At 42.3% G+C, this 23774-nt stretch overlaps 1 protein-coding gene and 1 pseudogene across 1 annotated transcript in view; both read left to right on the forward strand.

The window, feature by feature from the left end:
- LOC111150580 (zinc finger protein 81) overlaps positions 1 to 23774 on the forward strand; it is a 96801-nt gene that overhangs the window by 51125 nt on the left and 21902 nt on the right. Inside the window, exon 2 of the mRNA XM_022508079.1 lies at positions 23521 to 23647. Within this exon, the coding sequence (XP_022363787.1) occupies positions 23521 to 23647 (127 nt within the window). The remainder of the gene's footprint in view (positions 1 to 23520; positions 23648 to 23774) is intronic.
- LOC111150348 lies at positions 21670 to 22768 on the forward strand (annotated as a pseudogene).

Raw genomic sequence — 23774 nt, forward strand, 5'->3', positions numbered from 1 at the left:
GTTGCATTCCCACCAACAGTGTAAGAGGGTTCCCCTTTCTCCACATCCTCACCAAACCTGCTGTTTCTTGTATTATTAATTTTAGCCATTCTGATAGGTGCGAGGTGATATCTCATTGTAGCTTTGATTTGTATTTCCCTGATGATGAGTGATGTTAAGCATCTTTTCATGTGTCTGTTAGCCATCTGGATGTCTTTGGAAAAGTGCCTATTCATGTCTTCTGCCCATTTCATAATTGGATTATTTGTTTTTTGGGTGTTGAGTTTGATAAGTTCTTTATAGAGTTTGGATACTAACCCTTTGTTAGACGTGTCATTTGCAAATATATTCTCATGTTCTATAGGCTGCCTTTTAGTTTTGTCGATTGTTTCCTTTGCTGTGCAAAAGCTTTTCTCTTAATGAAGTCCCAATAGTTCATTTTTGCTTTTGTTTCCCTTGCCATCAGTGATGTGTCTAGTAAGAGGGTGCTATGTCTGATATCAAAGAAGTTCTTCTATGTTCTTCTCTAGGATTTTGATGGTTTCTTGTCTCACATTTAGGTCTTTCATTCCTTTTGAATTTATTTTGTGTATGGTATAAGAAAGGGGTCCAGTTTCATTCTTTTGCATGTTGCTGTCCAGTTTTCCCAACACCATTTGTTGAAGAGACTGCCTTTTTTCCATTGGACATTCTTTCCTCCTTTGTCCAAGGTTAGTTGACCATATAGTTGTGGGTCCATTTCTGGACACATTGATCTGTGTGTCTGTTTTTGTGCCAGTACCATACTATCTTGATGACTACAGCTTTGTGATATAGCTTGAAATCCAGAATCATGTTTTGGACTGTTGTGTTTTCATTTTCATTTGCTTCCATATTTTTTTAAAGAAAATTTTTTAAGGTTTTATTTATTCATTTAACAGAGAGGGAGAGTGCAAGCAGGGAGAGCAGCAGGCAGAGTGGGAGGGAGAAGCAGGCTCTCTGCTGAGTCAGGAGCCAGATGTGGGACACGATTCCAGGACCCTGGGATCACAGCCTGAGCCGAAGGCAGCTACTTAACAAACTGAGCTACCCAGGCGTCCCTACTAAATTTCTTCTTTTATTTCCTGCTTAACCCTTCATTCTTTTGTAGGATGTTCTTTAACCTCCATATATTTGTGTTCTTTCCACATTTTTTTCTCGTGTTTGACTTCAAGTTTCATAGCGTTGTGCTCTGAAAACATGCATGGTATGATCTCAGTCTCTTTGTACTTGTTGAGGGCTGATTTGTGACCCAGTATGTGATTTATTCTGGAGAATGTTCCATATGTGCTTGGGAAAAAAAAGTGTCTTCTGCTGCTTTAGGATGAAATGTTTTGAATATATCTGTTAAGTCCATCTGGTCCAGTATGTATTTCAAAGCCCTTATTTCCTTGTTGATCTTCTGCTTAGATGATCTGTCCATTGTTGTAAGTGGGGTGTTAAAGTTCCCTACTATTTTTGTGTCATTAGCAGTGAAGTTCTTTACATTTGTTATTAATTGATTTATGTATTTGGGTGCTCCCAGTTTGGGGGCATAAATATCTACAATTGTTAGATTTTCTTGATGGATAGACCCCTTAATTATGATACAGTGCCCTTTTTCATCTCTGTTACAGTCTTTGTTTTAAAATCTAGTTTGTCTGATAGAAGTATGGCTACCGGGCTTTCTTTTGATGTCCATTAGCATGATAGATGGCTCTCCATCTTCTGGTTGATAGAGGTGGCAGACTTTCTTCAGGGGATCCTTCCAGGATCTTATTACTTTATGTCCTTGAGCTTCTAGGGAAGGGAGAAACCCTTTTAAGTATTGAATATGATTATGAGAGCATTCAGTTAGGTACAGGACATGGTCTCAGACCAAAATTCATAGGCCTGCCAACCATAAGTTCAAAAAGAGAGATTTTGTGCTTGCTGACAGAGGTTCTAATTTTTAACAAAGCTAGTGATAAAGCTATAGGCCGTTTTTACCCCAGTTGGTCACTGAATTGTGGCCAGTGACTTTTTTTTTCTTAGAGTTTGACTCATTCACTCCGCATGTCCATGGAACAAAGAATGATAAGCTATGTGATAGCTTCTAGAAATCATTTGTGTTGTTCCTAACCAAGATTGGAAATAAATTGACCTCCTCTGTCTGATTCAGTATGCTCTGGTATCGCCAAAGTGGGAATTCTGTTTATTAAAAGAATGTTTACCATTGCCTGAGCATTAGCTTTTGAAGAAAGGAAAACTTCAGGCTCTTCTGACATCATGTATACCATACCTAGACAAAACCTCTTACCTTTTCTGCAAGCATTGATTTTGTGAAATCCAACGGCCACCCATTCCTGGTAAAGTTAGTTGGGGGAAAATTTCTGGTGCTTATCTTGGGAACAGCCTAGAAAGAATTCTGCTGACAAATAGCACATCTCTTTAATATGTTTTGAATAAGTTCATCTTTTCAGTGAGCATCGTAAGAGGCTAAGGCCTTTAAAATCCCTCTCCAACTTGGCTGATTTTGTTGACGACCTAACAGTACTTACCTAATTTGTGAAGACTGTGGACAAGGAGTTACATTGTTGGGTAATAACCACGGTACAGCTGAATTTCTTTTTATTCCCATTTGTAATCTGTTTGTCCATTTCCTTTTGGAAGGCATCTGTTTAAAAAAGGATGAAAGTTTCTTCGTGTATCAGAAGTGGGTGTTTAAGTTGAGTCCACCACATTTTATGAGTAAGACTTTTGTAGCTCTGCCAGCAAAATCCTTGCCTTTCAAAGTTCAGTCATTCTTCCCCGTGAGCACTCTGCAATGGATTACTGGAATCTGAGAAGGCAGTTGGGAATCCACTATCCTCTGGGATATTCACTTCCTGTGAGATATTTTAGTCCCCACTGAAGTCAAGACTCTCCTATTTTTTCACATTTTTCCCTATGACATAACACACACCAAACGCATATTTACGATCAGTATATAGATTCACTTTTAAGTCCTAAACCAAGAATTGCATCCTAGAGCTGCTATGAACTCAGCTTCTCCTGCTGATTTAATTCCAGGCAAAACATAAGCTTCCAAGATTTCCTGAGGAGTGGCCACAATGCATGAAGCCTCAAGATGGCCCTTTTCCTCCTGGGCCAGTGACCCATCAGTAAACCTTACCAAATACACATTTTGAACAGGAAAATCCGAAACATCAGATTGCTTCCTATTGCCTTCCGTTACTGTTATACACTCATGCTCATCTATTTGGCCAAGATCTGGCAAAAGAGCAGCAGGGCTTAGGAGGTTGCATCTTCCAATCCCAAGATTAAGACTGGATAATAATGTTTATTCATAGTCCGATGGGGGCACCAATAAATGCTGGGTCTTATGTACTTGTAGGTTAGCTGTCCTAGCATGTGGGATGTGCAGATAAGTCCAGCGATCCCACGGAAAGGCTTGAGTCTTCTCATTAAGCGTGGTGGCTGTTTCTACCAGCCCAAAGCATCTGCAAATGAGAAATGTGCCAATGGTCTGTAGTTGAACCCCACCTCTGGAGTTAACATTGCATAAGACAAGCGGGAAGGTTTTACAAGATTTGGACTCTCCAAGGGTGGAGGAGAGCCTACAGCGAATTTCAGCTGCTTACAAGCCTCTTCAGGTTCTAGGGACCAAACCAGAGACTCTGTAGATTCCACTTTGTGAGTGTTTCTCACTAGAGCTTCCGCGAACCACGCCCCTTCCCCTGCAGAAGCTGGGAAACTGGGATCTGCTGTGCACTAGTCCCTGCTATGGTCTGAATGTCTTATTGGAATATAGCCTTTCATCAGCTAAATTACGACCTTTACATGACAACAGATCCCTTCAATATTTCACTCCAGCATGGCGATACTAGAATTTGTCCAGAGAGGCCTTATGCCCCAGTGAAGCAGGGAATTGTAACAAAGCCACAGTACCCATTTTGCATTGTTCTTTAGTTGCAGAGCAAATAATCTACATATTGAATAATTATCGATTCCTCTAGTGGAACAGATTTCACTAAGCTTTCCTGCAAGTGGCTAGAGTGAGTAGTAGGAGAGTCCCTTGCTGTAAATACTGGAGTCCTTAAGAAGTAAAATCCTTAGGAATTTGACTCATAAGCTAGAGGAACAGAAAGAAAAAAAACACCCAGAACACCCATTAATTACAGAAAACTTTGCAGACGCTGGTACCGAAGTCAGAATAGTTACTGGGTTAGGAACTCTAGGGATTAATGGAACAATAGATTTATTAACTTCTCTAAAACCTTGTACAAATCTTTTTAAAAATTTTTATTTATTTGAGACAGAGAGAGTGAATGAGAGAGACCATGAGCAGTGGAGGGACAGAGGCAGAGGGAGAACCAGGCTCCCTGGCCGAGCAGGGAGCCCAATGTGGGACTTGATCCCAGGACCCTGGGATCATGACCTGAGCCAAAGGCAGATGCTTACCCAACTGAGCCACCTAGGCACCCCAAATCTTGTACAAATCTATGTAGTGATTGTCCATCTTTGTCAAATTTACCTTCCTTCTTTACTGGAAGTATGGGAGTATTATAGGGTGAATTCCCTTTTTAAATTATCCCTGGTTTTCCTAACTCTCTTGTAACTGATTTTATTCTCCCTAATGAGTCTCTCAACAAAGGATATTGTTTTACACATGGCCAGAGCTTATCTTATTGATACACTTCTTTGATCAATTCTAGCTCTTTAGTTGAATCAGTATCATTATTTTCTAGGTCCCAAAGCAATGCATTGATTTGTTCCAGTCTGGGCTATTTTTCCAGCACAGCCTGAGCCTGCTACTCTCTCTCATGCTCATTTTCTTTCTGAACCACCAAATCGGGTGTCTTTTTAGCAGGGAGCACCATAACACTCCGTCCAGAGCACAAAATATGGTGGCTTTTCTTTTGTGTAGCTCATTCGCAAGCAGGTATCTTGCTGGTGGGTTTACAGGAGAAAGAAGGCATGTTCTTCATCAGATGACCCATCTGTAAAGAGATCATGGAAAAAAAGGAACACGTAGAAGGCTGCCCTGAAATGTCAACAACTGGGGTGGACCTACCACTCGATGCAAGTGACACATTTCTGAAGGAATTGCAGAATAAGTAGCATCAGTATTTACCAGAAAAGGCATGCATTGTTTAGCCTGAGGGAAAGTTATTGAACTTACGGTTCACAGGTTCCCACCTCCAAGGCTTCCTCGACTAGTCAGTTTTGAGCCATTTGTCTATTATTCCCTGACTGAGGGTTTTCGCCAGGGCTCCTGATTCCCTTGTTCCTTGTTCTTACGTCTGTCCTCTTGGAGCCTCTTTCTATAAACCTTCTTCCAATGGCTTGGCTTCTTGCAACAATGACATACAGTTTTCACCTGCCTTGGCTCCCTTCCTATTGTCCAGAGTAGGGATATTCCCTTAGAAAATACTTGTGACCAAGCAGTTAACACAGTGGTTTTTAGTTGTTTCTCTTCTTCATTGTCTTTCTCTAGATCATCTCCAGACTCAGCAGCTACTGCTAGGACTTGAGCAGTAGCCATCCTAGGCAGGGACTGAAGTGGGTCGTACCAGCAGGTGACTTTGGTCTGCCCCTGGATCCCTCATAGTATCTTGTGAGAAAACCTCAACAAACTGCGGGTGGACAGCAACAGGAAACTCACTCCTATTCTGGGTACACTGCTGTCATTTCTCTCAACTCACTTGTAGCTAGGAAGGATTCGGTCGTGGCCATTTGCAGCCTCTTTCAGTGGGTCCCCAAAGCCCATAGGTTTTTTGTTTTTGTTTTTGTTTTTGTTTTAGATTTTATTTATTTGAGAGACACAGAAAGCACGAGCAGTGGGGGAGGGGCAGAGGGAGAAGCAGACTCTCTGCTGAGCAGGGAACCCAATGCGGAGCTCGATCCCAGGACCCTGAGATCGTGACCTGAGCTGAAGGCAGACGCTTAACCAACTGAGCCACCCAGGCGCCCCAGGCCCTTTGTTTTTCCGGGATTGTTGGGGGGCGGGGTACAGTAGATGGTTGGAGTCTTTTGGCCATGATACCCCCTGATGCAGTGGGTCATCTTCAAGTCCTGACGGGCTTGTTCCGCCAAACAGTCAAAAGCCCGCTGGCTGCAGAATTCTGTGCAGCAGCCGGTGAACATCCCCACGTGCGGGGTTGTAAGCTGCAAAAACCCTGGCAAGCACTTGTGTGAACTTCGGTGGGTCTTCCCTGGGCACAGGAAAAGAAGGCCTTTGGCAGAGTAAAAGGGCATTCTTCCTCTTCCAAGTCCCTTCTGGGGAGCCCAGGGAGCTTCTTCATGACATCGACGTGATGTGGTTAGGAAGGGCTGTCTGTCTTCTCAGCGAATCAGGAAAAACGTAGACTTACATGACAATCTGGTATCACGTATAGGGGATTTGGTATCCCTGTGTTAGTATTTTTCAGCCTAGCCCCTTCTTGGTTTGTCTTTTGCAAGCGACTGCCCTTGCTACTCTCTATCCTGTTGCCATCTTAGGAGGACACAGCCTTTTATAGAAGTTCCCAATTATTCCCGGACCGGTGTTGTTTTACCATCTCTGTTTTCCTAGCCACAGGGTATGTGGATAAGAAGGACTCTTGAGGTGGAGGCTAGCTGAAGCGTGAAATGGAATCCTTGCTAGGGCGTGAGGTGCACAGACCTCATCACCACAGAGCACTTAATTCATTACTGGCTCGAAAAGTTGTGCCCTTGTCCTTCTTTGTAGGGCAATCTGCTAATTAACAGAACTGCCCATCTCAAAGATCATAGCTTCCCTCTTACAAGGACTTAGTTTGAGACAGGAAGGGATAAAGATACCTAGGGGAAGGCAGAGAAAGGAGGAGAGTTTGGTAAAGAAAACGTGGCTTTAATTCTTTCATTTCTTCTTCAGTTTTGCTCAGTCTTTTCAAATAATTTTTACCTTTTTCCCTGGAGTGAGATTCATCCCAGAAACACAAGTAATTCAGTGGCTGAAGATGAGGTTCTTCTAAAAACCACCACCGATAAGTCAATTCACTCAAACCAAAGGCCTTGTCCTCGGGCCACTGTAATACTGGATTCTCATTCCAAATAGATTCCATTCCAAATGTTATATAGAGATATGTTAGCTCTTTAAGAGAAAGACCTGCAGGCAACATTCCCGGCTAACCATATTTTTCTACCATCAAAACTAGTGGTGATACTGATGGATTTTAGGTCCTGTATTATACATACTCAAGGATAAAATCTGAAATTGGAGAGCATGACTTGTCCAGCTGGTGTCTGAAAATTACACAAAGCTAGAAGGGAGATATTTTATAATTCACCTTCAGCTCTGTTAAGTTCAGGAATTTTTTTCTTTTTTTTGAGAGAGAGGGAGGGGAGGCTGGGGTGGTACAGGTAGAAACAGAGGGAGAAGGGGAGGGAGGGGGAAAAATCTCAAGCAAATTCCGTGCTGAGCACGGAACCTGACGGGATCTCAAGACCCCGGAGATCATGACCTGAGCTGAAACCAAGAGTCAGACGCTTAACTGACTCAGCCACCCAGGCACCCTTCGGTTTAGGAACTTTGAGGCTATCCCATCCTTATCAGCAGATTGTTGGGGAAAATTAAAAATAAAACCTCCTGGCAATCTAAGAAATTATTTCTACAAATGTAAAAAAAAAAAAAGAAAGAAGGAAAAGAATTTTGTTTCAGAGTGTTAAACCAGACTGTGATTTGCATTATGGGTAATCCGCTAAAGAGATCGCAAAGATAGAACTCTCACCCTCTTTTGTGCTGAGCAGATATAGTCCATTATCGGCATGTTTTCGAGATAAATGGTAACTAGTCAGGGAGAGAGGACCTGACAGCACCATTTACTATACATTCTTGCATAGTTCATCCTAAATTCACCTGGTAACTGGAGGGGCCATTTGTGCTAGTTAATTGCTACGTTAATGGCTTAAAGGCAAAATCAGGGCACCTGGCTGGCTCAGTTGGTTAAGTGACTACCTTCAGCTCAGGTCATGATCCTGGAGTCCCTGCTCAGTGGGGAGTCTGCTTCTCCCTCTGACCCTCCCCCTCTCATGCTCTCTCTTTCTCATTCTCTCTCTCTCTCAAAAAATAAAATAAAAATAAAAGGCAAAATCAGATTTCCCTGGCTCAGTGATAAGCCCATGATAGTACAACTTGGGTGGGGGGCGGTTAGGAAGGCTATCTTCCTTGATGTTTCCATTTCAAATGGCTTCCAGGCCCCTAAGCAAAACATTCCTGGGTTGTAATACTAACAGAAGTCTTATTTAACCTTTTTAAAGATTTACATATATATCCAAGGGGCAGAGGAAGGATTTACAAGTATCCCTTTTCTTAAGGAAATGCTCTAAGGGAAAGGAGAAGGGTCTCCATTTTGGGTACAGGGAAATTTCTTGTTTTTATTTTTTATTTTTTAATTTAAATTCAGTTAGCCAACATAGACTACATCATTAGTTTCAGATGTAGTGTTTGATGATTCATCAGTTGCATATAACACCCAGTGCCCATCACATCACATGCCCTCCTTAATGCTCGTCACCCGATTACCCCATCCTCCCACCCGCTTCCCTTTCTGTGACCCTCAGTGTGTTTCCCTGGAGTCAAGAGTCCCTCATTGTTTATCTCCCTCTCTGATTCCGTCCCGTCCAATTTTCTCTCCCTTCCCCTGTGGTCCTTTTCGGTATTCCTTATGTTCCACATATAAGTGAAACCATATGATAATTGTCTTTCTCTGCTGGACTTATTTCGCTCAGCATAATTCCCTCCAGTTACATGCATGTGGATGTGACTAGTAGGTATTCATCATTTCTGAGGGCAGCGTAACATTCCATTGTGTATCTGGGCCACATTTTTTGTTGTTGTTATTCTCTGATTTTATTTATTTTATTTTTTTGTATACTTTATTTTTTTTATTTTTTATTAACATATGTGTATTATTTGTTTCAGGGGTACAGGTCAGTGATTCATGAGTCTTTTTTTTTAAAGATTTTATTTATTTATTCGACAGACAGAGGTCACAAGTAGGCAAAGAGACAGGCAGAGAGAGAGGAGGAAGCAGGCTATCTGCTGAGCAGAGAGCCCGATGTGGGGCTCAATCCCAGGACCCTGGGATCATGACCTGAGCCGAAGGCAGAGGCTTTAACCCACTGAGCTACCCAGGTGCCCCTGTGATTCATCAGTCTTAACAGTTCACAGCACTCACCATAGCACATACCCTCCCCAGTGTCCATCACCCAGCGACCCCATCCCTTCTTCTCCCCTCCACTCCAGTAACCCTCAGTTTGTTTCCTGAGATTGAGTCTCTTATTATATGTCTCCCTCTCTGGTTTCATCTTGTTTTGTTTTTCCCTCCCTTCCCCTATGATCCTCTGTTTTATTTCTCAAATTCCTCATATCAGTGGGATCATATGATGATTGTCTTTCTCTGATTGACTTATTTTGCTTAGCATAATAGCCTCCACGTTGTTGCAAATGTCAAGATTTCATTTTTGATGGCTGCATAGTATTCCGTTGTGTGTATGTGTGTGTGTATACCACATTTTTTTTATCCATTCATCTGTTGATGAACATCTAGGCTCTTTCCATAGTTTGGCTATTGTGGACATTGATGCTATTAACATTGGGGTGCACATGCCCCTTATTCTCACTACTTCTGTATCTTAGGGGTAAATACCCAGTAGTGCGATTGCTGGGTTGTAGGTTAGCTCTATTTTTAACATCTTGAGGAACCTCCATGCTGTTTTCCAAAGTGGCTGCACCAGCTTGCATTCACACCAACAGTGTAAGAGGGTTCCCCTTCCTCTGCATCCTCACCAAAATCTGTTGTTTCTTATGTTGTTAATTTTAACCATTCTAACTGGTGTAAGGTGGTATCTCATTGTGGTTTTGATTCATATTTTCCTGATGGCAAGTGATGTGGGGCATTTTTCCTTGTTTTTAACCTTACCCAAGCCACAGTTCTCCCAGGGGCAGCTCAGGGTGTCCTTGACAGCTGCCTGTGAAGGCAGTGTGTTGCATGACAGAGCCTGGGCAATCTGCTTACTAGCAACCTGGAAGCTAGCCTCAAAGTTGCTTGCCTCACACATGAACCTGAGAAATGCCAGGGAACAAGCGTTTAGAGCCTTGCTTTCTTATCCTACCCAGCAGAGCACAAGAGACCCATGGAAGAGCATCTTCCAATGCCAATGGGACAGAAAAACGCAAGGCAGTGACTCCCCTTTGTCCTCCAGCAATTCTCTGCTGTTTCTCTTGGCCCAGCTGGGAGAGGATTTGGGGAGCAAATTGGGGAGCAATTTGCATGTCTCACCACCATATCTTTGCCTAGGGCAGTCCCTGAATGGGAGGACCCCATTTGGACTTTATGAACATTCACAGAATAAGCCCATGAAACATTGTACCGGTGATGCATTTAGCCATGGAAGCCACAATAACTGCATTGAATTGGCCCAAAGCCCCCCCTCACCCCCATCACTTTCCCTTCCTTTCCTCGCCAACCCATGCCAAAACTCCATCTGTTAATCTGGGTGTTCCCTTGGCCCCTCGAGATCAGATAGGATGGTCCCGGTACCTGTCTCCAACAAAGCCTTAAAAATCTGAGCGCTCCCATCCCTGAAGTTCTCCAGAGTACTCAGGAGGGTGTGTATGGCCCTTGGTCCGCCCCTCTTGGGAACAGGGAGCCTCTGTCCCACCCCTAATCATTTCTTCAAAGCAACTGATCTCAGGGTAAAAAGAGAGGAAGGGATGAGGCATGGGGTGGGAGGGGCGGATCCATGCCAGCCAGGAAGTCTTTACATTTACTTTTGGATTTGAATCATGGAGCGGCTACTCGGGGCCTACCCAATGAACATCTCATGTTTCCAGGATGCACAGAGCTCTGTGTCAGGTGGCTGGGTCCTCGTGTTTCAACTTCGGGGCTGTCTCAATCCCACAGCCACGTGGCTTTCTAGCTGAGCCCATTGGCTAACTCGGGCTTTCTGAGGACAGTGTCACCTTTTTCTTTTTAGGATATTCACTTTAATTGGGGGGCGCTCACGGCCCATTTTCATGGTCGCATAAGGGAGGAGAAAGTTTTCCTTGACCTTCTTAGGTTCCCCAGCTGGTTCTGAAAATGAAAACTGACAAAGACAGATTAATAAGACAATAGCATACATATTTACTTAATATAAGCTTAATGTGACAGGGGAGCCTTCATAAGGTCAACATATTCATTGCAGGTCCCAGGGATTAGGATGGGAACATCTTTGTGGTGGTGGTAGTGGTAGGGTCATCCATTCTGCCTACCGGAGAGGCCTGTGAGGCCCTCATTCTTCCTTTTCCAAAAAGCCACATCTCTGTGTGCGACCATTCCTAATCACGCAAACTTCCAAGAACTATGAAGGGCCTGAAATTTTATCCCATTTGCAAGCTAACAGCCTGCCACAGTTTCGTGGCGGCTGGCAGAAGACATGAGCCTGCTGAGTCAGAGACAAAGGACTTGAATACTCAGGTCAGTTGTGGGCGCTGGTGTGCCCTTCTCTAAGTGCCACTGCCCCTTCTCTAGGCCCCAGTTCTCACAGGGTGCCACAAGGACAGCTGGATGATACTTGCACATGCTGTGGATTCCATTGTAGGGGAGGAACCCCCAAGCCTGTGGACCCCAAATCTTTCATCATGAGCAGTAAGCCTGCCTGATCTTTTTTTTTTTTAAAGATTTTTTTTTATTTATTTGACAGACAGAGATCACAAGTAGGCAGAGAGGCAGGCAGAGAGAGAGAGAGAGGAGGAAGTAGGCTTCCTGCAGAGCAGAGAGCCCGATGTGGGGCTCGATCCTAGAACCCTGGGATCATGACCCGAGCTGAAGGCAGAGGCTTTAACCCACTGAGCCACCCAGGCGCCCCAGCCTGCCTGATCTTTGCCTGGAGGGAGAAATTGCCTTTTTTTTTAAAAAGACTTTATTGAGTTATTTGACAGAGAGAGGGAGAGAGAGACCAAGTGGGGGGTGGCAGAGGGAGAGGCTGAGCCTTCCTGTTGAGCCACCCAGGTGCCCAAAATTACCTTGAGTATAATTTATATAACCTATCCCTTGCTCTGGAGTTGGGGAACTCTATCTTTTAAGGCTGTTTGCTGCCTTACTACTCTATCTTTAAGGCTGTTTTCAAGCATGCTTGAAAAGACAGTTTGGGGGGTGGGGGGCTGCCTGGGTGGCTCAGTTGGTTAAACGTCTGCCTTCAGCTCAGATCATGATCCCAGGGTTCTGGGATCAAGTCCCACATCGGGCTTCTTGCTTAGCAGGGAGCCTGCTTCTTCCTCTGCCCCTCCCCCCAGCTCATGTGGCTCACTCTTGCTCTCTCTCTCTCTCAAATAAATAAGTGAAATCTTTAAAAAAAAAAAAAAAAAGAAAGAAAGAAAAGACACAGGGCCCCTGGGTGGCTCAGTGGATTAAGCCTCTGCCTTCAGCTCAGGTCATGATCCCAGGGTCCTGGGATTGAGCCCCGCATCGCATCGGGCTCTCTGCTCAGCAGGGAGCCTGCTTCCTCCTCTCTCTCTCTGCCTGCCTCTCTGCCTATTTGTAATCTCTGTCTGTCAAATAAATAAATAAAAATCTTTAAAAAAAAATACAACAGTGAAGCTTGCTACATTGATTGACTCTTCCTTTCACAAATGATTTCTCTGTAGCATGTGATGTTGTTTGATAGCATTTTACCCAGAGTAGAATTTCTTTTAAAACTGGAGTCCATCCTCTCAAACCTTGCCACTGCTCTAGCCACCAAATTTATGTCCTATTCTGAACTCTTTGTGGTCATTTCAATGATCCTCATAGCATCTTCATCAGGAATAGATTCTATCTCAAGAAGCCACTTGCTGGGGCACCTGGCTGGCTCAATCAGTAAAGCATGTGACTCTTGATCTTGAGGTCATGAGTTCTAGCCCAACGTTGGGTGTAGAGCTTACTTTAAAAAAAAAAAAAAGAGAAAGCCATTTTCTTTGCTTATGCATAAGAAGCAACTCCTCATCCATTAAAGTTTCATCATGAGACTGCAATTCTCTGACATCTTCAGGCTCCACTTCTCGTTCTGGTTCTCTTGCTGTTTCCACCACATCTGCAGTTACTTCCTCCACTGAAGTCTTGAGCCCCTCCAATGCATCCATGAGGGTAGGTTGGAATCAGTGTCTTCTAAACTCCTGTTCATGTTGATATTTTGACCTTTTCCCATGAATCCCGAATGTTCTTAGTGACATCTAGAACAGTGAATCCTTTCCAGAAGGTTTTCAATGTTCTTTGCCCAGATCCATCAGAGGAATCACCATCTATGGCAGCGATAGTTTTACAAAGTGGGTTCCTTAAATAGTCGGGCTTGAAAGTTAAAATTACTCCTTGACCCATGGGCTGCAGAATGCATGTTGTATTAGCGGGCATGAGAACAGCATTATTCTCTGTGTCCATCTCCAGCAGAGCTCTTGGGTGACCAGGTGCATTGTCAGTGAGTATTTTGAAAGGAATCTTTGTTTCTGAACAGCGGGTCTCAACAGTGGGCTTAGGATATTCAGTAAACCATGTTGTAAACAGAGATGCTGTCATCCGGGCCTTGTTGTTCCATTTACAGAGCACTGGCGGAGTTGATTCACCATCATTCTTGTATTTTTAAAGATCTTATTTATTTATTTGACAGAGAGAGAGACAGAGAGAGAGAGAACACAGGCAGGCGGAAAGGCAGAGGGAGAAGCAGGCTTCCTCCTGAGCAGGGAGCCCACCTCAGGGCTGGATCCCAGGACCCTGGGATCATGACCTGAGCCCAAGGCAGACGCTTAACCAGCTGAGCCAACCAGATGCCCCAATTTAGCATCATTCTTAAGAATCCTAGGATTTTCAGAATGGTAAATGAGCACCAGCTTCCACCTAAAGTTACCAGCCGCATTAGCCCCTAACAAGAGAGTGAATCTAGTCTCAAGCTTTGAAGCCAGGCATGGACTTCCCTCTTGGTCTGAAAGTCCCAGCTGTCATCTTCTTTCAACAGAATGCTGTTTCATTGACGTTAAAATATGTTTTCTAATGTAGCCATCTTCATGAAGGATCTTAGCTAGTATCTTAAGATACCTTAGCTGGTATCTTCGGGATACCTTGCTGCAGTTTCTCCATCAGGACTTGGCTGATTCCCCGGGCACTTTTATGTTAAGGAGACAGCTTCTTTTCTTACACTTCATGAACCAACCTCTCCTCGCTTCCAACTTTTCTTCTGTAGCTTCCTCACCTCTGTCAGCTTTCACGGAATTGAAGAGAGTTAGGGCCTTGCTCTGGATGAGGCCTTTGGCTTAGGGGAACGTGTCTACCGATTTGGTCTTCCTTCCCAGACCACTACAGCTTTGTCCAGATCAGCAAAAAGTTTGTTTTATTTGCTTATTATTCCTGTGTTCATCGAAGGAGCACTTTCAGTTTCCTTCAAGAACTTTTCTTGGTGTTCACAACTTGGCTACCTGGGGCAAGAGGCCTAGCTTTTTGGTTTATCTCCATTTTTGATAGGCTTTCCTCACTAAGGTTAATCATTTCTAGCTTTCAGTCTAAAGTGAGAGACATGTGACTTTTCCTTTCACTTAAACACTTGGAGGCTGCTGTGGGGTTATTAATGGGTCTGATTTGCTCAAGGCAGGGTTCCAACAAACCTTCCATTTGTAAAAAACGCAATATCAGCAAAATGCAATAAAGTGAACCCCGATAAAACAGGGTACAACTGTATCATGAAAGGAATTTACACTATTTTCATGATCAGACTCTAGCATACTTCCTTGGATTTTTTTTTTCTTATAATCACCTACCTAACATACTTGATTGTCTTCTCTCCTTTTTACAGAGCTGTTCATTCTTTCCTTAATTACCATGTATTTTCCTTTCTCCATACCTTTCTCTTTATCTTTTCTAGAAAGTATTTTCCCCCGTTTATCTCCATTATACTTACTTTTCCCCTCCAAGATCCTATTTAAACTGTACCAACTCTAAAGACCCTAAACCTACACACCCAGTAGAACTACTTTCCCTTTGGGGCCCACAATGTACCTTAAGTATATTTCTAACATACGCTTTTGTTTTCTGTGTCTTTTGAAACTGAGCTATATTTGAAAGACGTTAAATTATGTATAGTTTGATGAGTTTTGACAAATATATCCAAGTAACCACCACTCAAACCAAAGTACAGAGCAGGTCCATCACCCTCCTGATCAGTCAGTATCCTACCCCTGAGGCAACCATTTTTTAAGATTTCTAATCCCTATATATTAGCTCTGTTTGTTCTTTTTTTTTTTTTTTTAAAGATTTTATTTATTTATTTGACAGAGAGAGAAATCACAAGTAGGCAGACAGGCAGGCAGAGAGAGAGGGAGAAGCAGGCTCTCTACTGAGCAGGGAGCCTGATTCGGGGCTCGATCCCAGGACCCTGGGATCATGACCTGAGCTGAAGGCAGTCGCTTAACCCACTGAGCCTCCCAGGCGTCCCAGGCTTGTTCTTGAGTCTCATATAAACAGAATCATTTGGTCTGTGTTTGGCTTCTGTTTCTAAATGAACAAAATATTTTGGAGAGTCATTCAGGTTGTGTCTGTCCAGATCTTTCCTTGCTATGGCTGGGTATTCCATTGTATGAATATAGCACAATCTCTATACACCTGCTGATGAACATTTTGAATGTTTCTAGTGTTTGGTTTTCATGGATAAAGCTGTTGAACATCTTTTCATGTGCTTTATTGGCCATTTGGAGATCTTTTTTGGTGTCTGTTCAAGGAATTTGCCCATTTTAAAAAGTTGCGTAATGTGTCTCTTAGTTATTATTTTGTAGGCGTTCTTTCTACATTCTCACTACAGGTGTTTTGTATATGTATTGCAGATATTTTTTCCCAGGCTATGTCTTGATTTTTCATTTTCTTAATGGCATCTTTTTATGCGCAGAAGTTTTAATTTTGATAAGGTCTCATTTATCAAAATGTTCTTTTATCTTTATGTGTTTTTTTGTGCTATGTCAAGAAATCCTTGTTGGACCCAGTGTTGCAAAGATATTCTCTTATGTTTTCTTCTAGGGCACTTTGAGTTTTAGGGTTTTTTTCCTTTTTTAAAAATTGAAATATAACTGCCGGGCACCTGGGTGGCCCAGTGGGTTAAAGCGTCTGCCTTTGGCTTAGGTCATGATCCCAGGGTCCTGGGATCAAGCTCCACGTCAAGCTCCCTGCTCAGCAGGGAGTCTGCTTGTCCCTCTTCCTCTACCCCTCACCTCCAACTCATTCTCCCTTTCTCACTCTACTTTCTCTTTCTCAAATAAATAAATAAATAAATAAAATATTTAAAATAAAGAAGGAAAGAAAATAAAATTGAAATATAACTAACATAAAATGTCATGTTAGGGGGTGCCTGGATGGCTCAGTGGGTTAAGCCTCTGCCTTCGGCTCAGGTCATGATCCCAGGGTCCTGGGATCGAGCCCCGCATCGGGCTCTCTGCTCAGCAGGGAGCCTGCTTCCCCCTCTCTCTCTGCCTGACTCTCTGCTTACTTGTGATCTCTCTCTCTGTCAAATAAATAAATAAATAATCTTTTAAAAAAATGTCGTGTTAGTTTTGGGTATACAGCATCTTAATTCAACAATTCTATACATTAGTCAGTGCTCACTATAGTAAGTGTAGTCACCGTACGTTATTACAGTATCATTGACTATTTCCTTTGCTGTACTTTTCATCTCATGACTTACTTATTTTATAACTGTAAGTTTGTACCTCTTATTCCCCTTTATTTCACCCATCTCCCCTGTCATCTCCCTTCTGGCAACCACCAGTTTGTTCTCTGTATTTAAGAGTCTGTTTTTTCGGGCGCCTGGGTGGCTCAGTGGGTTAAGCCGCTGCCTTCAGCTCAGGTCATGATCTCAGGGTCCTGGGATCGAGTCCCGCATCGGGCTCTCTGCTCAGGGGGGAGCCTGCTTCCCTTCCTCTCTCTCTGCCTGCCTCTCTGCCTACTTGTGATCTCTGTCAAATAAATAAATAAAATCTTTTAAAAAAAAGAGTCTGTTTTTTCATTTGTTTGTTCATTTGTTTTGTTTTATAGATTCCACATATAAGTGAAGTCAAGGCATTTGTTTTCTCTGACTTATTTTACTTAGGATAGTACCTTCTAGGCCCACCCATGTTGTCACAAATGGCAAGATCTCATTCTTTCTTGTGGCTGAGTAATATTTCATTTTATATACCACATCTTCTTTTTTTAAGATTTTATTTTTATTTATTTGAGAGAGAGAGAGAGAGAGAGAGAGATCACACACAAGGAGGAAAGTTAGAGGGAGAAGCAGGCTCCCCGCTGAGCAAGAAGCCCAATGCAGAACTCAGTCCCAGGACCTTGAGATCATGACCTGAGCTGAAGGCAGATGCTTAACAACTGAGCCAGCCAGGTGCCCATATACCACATTTTCTTTACCCATTCACCTATCAGTGGACACTTAGGTTGCTTCCATATCTTGGCTATTGTAAATAACGCTGCAGTTAACATAGGGGTGCATGTATCTTTTTGAATTAGTGATTTCCTTTTCTTTGGGTAAATATCCAATAGTGGCATTTCTGCATCATATGATATTTTATTTTTAATTTTTTGAGGAACCTCCACACTGTTTTCCCCAGTGGCTGTACTAATTTCCATTCCCACCAATAGTACACAGGGGTTCCTGTTTCTCCACATCCTCTCCAACAGTTGTTATTTCTTTTAGATTCTAGCCATTCTGATAGGTATTAAGGTAATATCTCATTGTGGTTTTGCTTTGCATTTCCCTGATGATCACTGATGTTGAGCATCTTTTTTTTCCCCAATATATATAATTTATTATTTTATTCATCTATTACATATTACTTCATGAAAATTTACTTATGTTACAAAATATACAAAAATGCAAGGTAACCTGACAATGGAGCATCTTTTTATGTATGTCTTTTATGGAAAAATTTCTGTTCAGGTCTTCTGCCTGTTGTTAAATCAGATTATTTGGGGGGGGCGTTAAAACTGAGTTTTATACATTCTTTTTGTATTTTGGATATTAACCTCTTATTGGATATATCATTTGTAAATATCTTCTACCATTCACTAGGTTGCCTTTTTGTTTTGTTGATGGTTTCCTTTGCTGTGCAAAGGCTTTTTATTTTGGTGTGGTCCCAGTAGTTTATGTTTGCTTTTGTTTCCCTTGCCTGAGGTAACGTATCTACAAAAAATGTTGCTAAGACTGATGTCAGTGAGATTACTGGCTATGTTTTCTTCTAGGAGCTTTATGGTTGCAGGTCTCACATTTAAGTCTTTAGTCCATTTTGAATTTATTTTTGTGTATGGTGTCAGAAGGTGGTCCAGTTTCATTGTTTTGCATGTAGTTGTCCAGTTTTTCCAACACCTTTTATTGAAGAGACTATCCTTTCTCCACTGTATTTTTTATCCCTTTTGTTGTAAATTAACTGACCATCTATGGTGGGTTAATTTCTGGGCTCTGCTCTAAAGTATCTGTTTTTATGCTATAACATACTGTTTTGATTGTTATAACTTTGTAATATAGTTTGAAATCTGGGTTGTGATACCTCCAGCTTTGTTCTTTCTGAAGATTGCTTTGGCTGTTTTAGGGTCATCTCTGGTTCCATAAATATTTTAGGTTTGTTCTAATTTCTCTGAAAAATGCCATTGGAATTTTGACAGGGATTGCAGTGAATCTGCAATATATTTGGTAAATATATTTGGTAAATTGGTAATATTTTAACAATATTAATTCTTCCTATCCATAAGCACAGAATATCTTTCTATTTACTTGTCTTATTTAGTTTCTTTCATCAGTGTGTTAAAATTTTCAGTGTATAGTTCTTTAACCTCCTTGGGTAATTTATTCCGGGGTTTTTTCTTTTTCTTTTTATTAACATAGGTATTTTTCTTGATGCAGTTATAAATGGGGTCATTTTCTTAATTTCTTTTTCTGGTAATTCATTATTAGTGTACAGAAACACAACAGATTTTTGTATATTGATTTTTGTGTCCTGCCACTTTATTGATTCATTTTTTAGTTCTAACAGATTTTTTGGTGGAGTCTTTAGTGTTTTCTATGTATAATAAGATGTCATCTACAAATAGTGACAGTTTTCCATCTTCCTTTTTGATTTGGATGCCTTTTATTTCTTTTTCTTGTCTAATTGCTTTGGCTAGGACTTCCAGTACTCTTGAATTAAAGTGGCAAGAGTGGGCATCTTTGTCTTGTTTCTGATCTTAGCAAAGCTTTCAACTTTCCACTGTTGATTATGATGTTAGTTGTGGGCTTGTCATATGTGGTTTTTATTGTGTTGAGATACCTTCTCTCTGTACCTGTTTTGTTGAGAGTTTTTTTTATCATAAATGGATGTTGAACTTTGTTAATTGTTTTTTCTGCATCTGTTGAGATGATCGTATGATTTTATCCTTATTTTATTAATGTGATGTGTCACATTGATTGATTTGTAGATGTTGAGCCATCCTTATCACTGGAATAAGTCCCATTTGGCCATTTTGTATGATCCTTTTAATGTATTGTTGAATTCATTTTGGTAACATTTTTTTGAGGATTTTTGCATCTGTATTCTTCAGGTATATTAAGCTGTAATTTTCTTGTCTTGTGCCCTTGTGTGGCTTTGGTTTCAGGGTAAATATGGCCTCCTTAGATGAATTTCTCTTCTGTTTTTTTGGAAGAGTTTGAGAAAGATTGGTATTCTTTTTTGAATGTTCAGTGGGATTCTTAGTGAAGCTATTTGATTCTGGACTTTTCTTTGTTAGGAGGTTTTTGATTACTGATTCAGTCTCCTTGTTAGTATTCAGTCTGTTTAGATTTTCTATTTTTTCATGATTCAATCTTGATAGGTTGTGTGTTTCTAGGAATTTATCCATTTCTTCTAGGTTGTCCAGTTTGTTTGCATATAATTGTTCATAGTAGTCTAGTTGGTTATTTTTATAGTGCTTCTCAGTTGAACTATCCTATTATTCTTTCACTGTGAATGTATTTTTCTTTATGCTCATAAGCATACTTATAGATACCTGGTTTAAAATCCTTTACCACTAATTCCAGCATTTGAATCAGTTCAGGGTCAGTCTCTGATTGCATTTCCTCTTGAACCTCTTTTATTTTTTCTTGGGACCTTTCTGTTTCTATGTTGATTATTTTCAACTGTATCTTGTGTGTTTTGAATCATACTGTAGACCTTTTGAATTCTGTTTAGTTCCGCTGAAGATTGCTGATTTTTTTTTTGTTTCATTTGGTTTAGTAAGCACTTAATTTGGCTGGACTCCAGTTGGCAATGGTCTCCTCTGTGGTGTATGGTAACTCAAATTTTAGTTAAATTTATTTACTCGACCAGAAATTAAGAAGAGTTAACACACAGATCTCAGGCACCCTTTTCTGTCTGAATTCTCCCTTGTCTTTCTGGTGGTCATGATGACTGCAAAACTCTCCTTTGATTCTTCAAGTTCAGTAAGACTGAAGTTTTTCCAGTGGAATTATAGTTACCCTGCATGGCATTGACTAGGCCTGTTGACAAGCTAAAGGCTGTAAACTTGGTAAACCCAACCAGTGCCATCCCTTCTTCTAATTGTCATTTCTCTTCCAGTAAATACCTGATTTTTGTTACTTTTCAGTACCTCCAGATTGTTTTTTTTTTAATATTTTGCTCAGAGTATAGTTGTTACCTATGTGAAAGTTGGTCTGATAAAATTTAATTCAGTTGTCCTGGAACTTAATTATTGTTAATTTTTGTATGTGGTGTAAGGAGTGGGTCAAGGTTTGTTTTTTTTTCTCTAAAACTTTTATCCATTGTTCCAGCACAATTTTTTGAAAAGACTTTCCTTTTCCCCATTGAAGTACTTTGGTACCTTTGTGAAAAAACAGTTGTCCATAGGTTTGTCCTGTTTCTGGAATCTCTGTTCTGCTCCATTGATAAATCTGTCTGTACTTACATCAGTACCACACTGTGTAAAGTATCATAGCTTTATAATAAGACTTATCATTACGTAGTCCTTGCTTTGGCTATTCTAGGTCCTTTGCATAGCCACATAAACTTTAACATTTCCATGCCAATTTTTACTAGAAAGTTGACAAGTAATTGGTTGAACAAGTAGAAGACAAATGACTATGGTGGTAGAAAATTTCAACAACACTCAGCCAACTTGATTAATATATTATAGAATACTACAGCCATCAACAGCTGAATACACATTCTTTTCCAGGGACACATGAACCATTCTCCTAGATAGACCATAAGTTGAAATCATACAGAGTATATTTTCTCACCATTACAGAATTAAATTAGAAATGAGCAATAAAAAGGCATGAAGAGAGGGCGCCTGGGTGGCTCAGTTGGTTAAGCAACTGCCTTTGGCTCAGGTCATGATCCTGGTGTCCCCGGATCAAGTCCCACATAGGCTCCCTGCTCAGCAGGGCGTCTGCTTCTCCCTCTGACCCTCCCCCCTCATTCTCTCTCTCTCTCTCTCTCTCTCTCTCTCTCTTATTCTCACTCTAATAAATAAATAAAATCTTTTTTAAAAAGGCATGAAGAGAAAATGGCCTTATTTGTGAAGAATTAATTAAAACAACAGTAGAGGGAGCTATGTAAAGTTAAAAAAAAAAAGTGTGCATGCTTCCTTCTACAAGTTATAGAACACAGGCAGATGGAGCCTTAGCTGCTGCCTCGGTCCTCAGCACCACTACCACCACTGTCCACCACCAGCCAGCATGTCCTCTGCTCACTTCAACCGGGGCCCTCCTGTGGCTTGTCTGTTGAGGTCAAGAACAAGCTGGCCCAAAAGTACGACCACAAGCAGGAGCAGGAACTTTGAGAATGGATCAAGGGGTTGACAGGGCACCACATCAGCAACAGTTTCACAGACAGCCTCAAAGATAGCATCATTCTTTGGAAGTTCATCAGTAAGTTCCAGCCAGGCTCCGTGAAGAAGTTCGATGAGTCGACCCAAAATTGGCACCAGCTAGAAAACATTGGCAACTGCATCAAGGCCATCACCGAGTATGGGTGAAGTCCCATGACATTTTTGAGGCAATGACTTGTTTGAGAAAACCAACCACCCCCAGGTGCAGTCCACCCTCCCAGCCATGGCCAAGACAAAAAGGAATAAGGTGAATTTAGGGGTGAAGCATGCAGAGAAGCAGGAACAGAAATTTGAGCCAGAGAAGCTAAGAGAACATCATCAGGCTACAGATGGGCACCAACAGATTTGCTAGCCAGCAGGGTATGACAGCCTATGGCACCTGGCACCACCTCTATGACCCCAAGCTGAGCAAGGACCCGCCCCTAGACCAGGCCACCAACAAGGGAGACAGCCAAGCCAGGCTAACTGCACCAGGGACCAAGCAACAGATCCTCAAGCCTGGGCTGGGCATGGAGCACTGTGACATGTTCAACGTCAGCCTGCAGATGGACGGCAACAAGGGGGCCTCGCGGCAGGGCATGACCGTGTATGGGCCGCTGTGCCAGGTCTGTGACCCCCAAAACTGCCTGACACTTGAACACTCAGAGCTGGGCCAGCCTGCCCACAACCACCACCCACACAACTGCTACAACTCAGCCTGGGGCCCTGGGGCCCTCACCCTGCCTTCCCTCCAGGGAGGCTGGCTGGTGCTCTTGGCAGGGTTGTGCTGGCCCCATCAACCCCCTCACCCTGCATGGTGTCCTCTAGCCCCCTTGGACCTGCTTACAGGGTTAGCATTGGGGGGGCAGTCTGAGGTGCCTGTGGTGGGGGAAGGGACCCTCCTCCTCAGTGCTGCAGGATCCAGCATTGAGCTGGGTGTTCCCAACAGCATCCAAAGGACACGCTGAGCAAAGCTATCCCTAGCTGTTTCCTGACTCCCTTACAGGTGGGTGCCCCCCAGGACAAAAATTTCTCTCCCCCAAGCAAAACCCCCGGAGCCCAGGCTTGGCCTGCCCCCTCCCCATTCCTACAGTGGAAGCAAACTGCATGCCCAGAGACCCGGTGGACACACGTGGTTCGGTTTGCAGCGACTGGCATATGTGGACTTGACCGTGGTGTTTGTAATGCAAGCACTTTCTTTTTCTCTTTCACTGGAGCACAATAAATGACTGTAAAGTAAAACAAAATTTTAAAAAAAATTATAGAACACAAACTTCCCATTAAAACAAACAACAAAATGGGATCAAGGACAAATCCTGTACAAAATTGTTATTTTTAAAAATGAAAGACTGGGGGTGCCTGGGTGGCTCGGTCAGTGAAGCCTCTGCCTTCAGTTCAGGTCATGACCCCAGGGTCCTGGGATCAAGCCCTGCTGCACGGGGGAGCCTGCTTCTCCCTCCACCTCTGCCTCTCTCTCTCTCATGAATAAATAAATCAGATCTTTAAACAAACTGACTAAATGTTGAATACAATGAATTGCAAAAATTTATGATTAGATATTTGTATGCTACACAACACTACATATAACTAGGTATTTAATAGTCATACTGTATAGCATATTCTGGTGAAAAACAAATCCTTAAAAAATAATTCCTTAATGATCCTCATCCTGTTGCCCACTGCTGACCCTGTCGCCCTGAACGGGACTGTGTTGTTACAGGTCTCTGTGTCATTCGAGGACGTGACTGTGGACTTCAGCAAGGAAGAGTGGCAGCAACTGGACCCTGCTCAGAGACGCTTGTACCGGGATGTGACGCTGGAGAATTACAGCCACCTGCGCTCAGTGGGTAAGCAGAGCCCTTCGGAGAAACTACAAGGAGCGTGTTATGCGTAAAATTGTATTCCTCCAAGGAAACTGTTGAAAGCCTAACCTGTTAGGACTAAGCACCTTGGGATATGATCTTTTTTTGGAAT

This window comes from Enhydra lutris, unplaced genomic scaffold, assembly GCF_002288905.1.
Source record: "Enhydra lutris kenyoni isolate GAN:26980312 unplaced genomic scaffold, ASM228890v2 scaffoldscaffold23, whole genome shotgun sequence".
In the NCBI taxonomy this organism is placed as follows: Eukaryota; Metazoa; Chordata; class Mammalia; order Carnivora; family Mustelidae; genus Enhydra; species Enhydra lutris.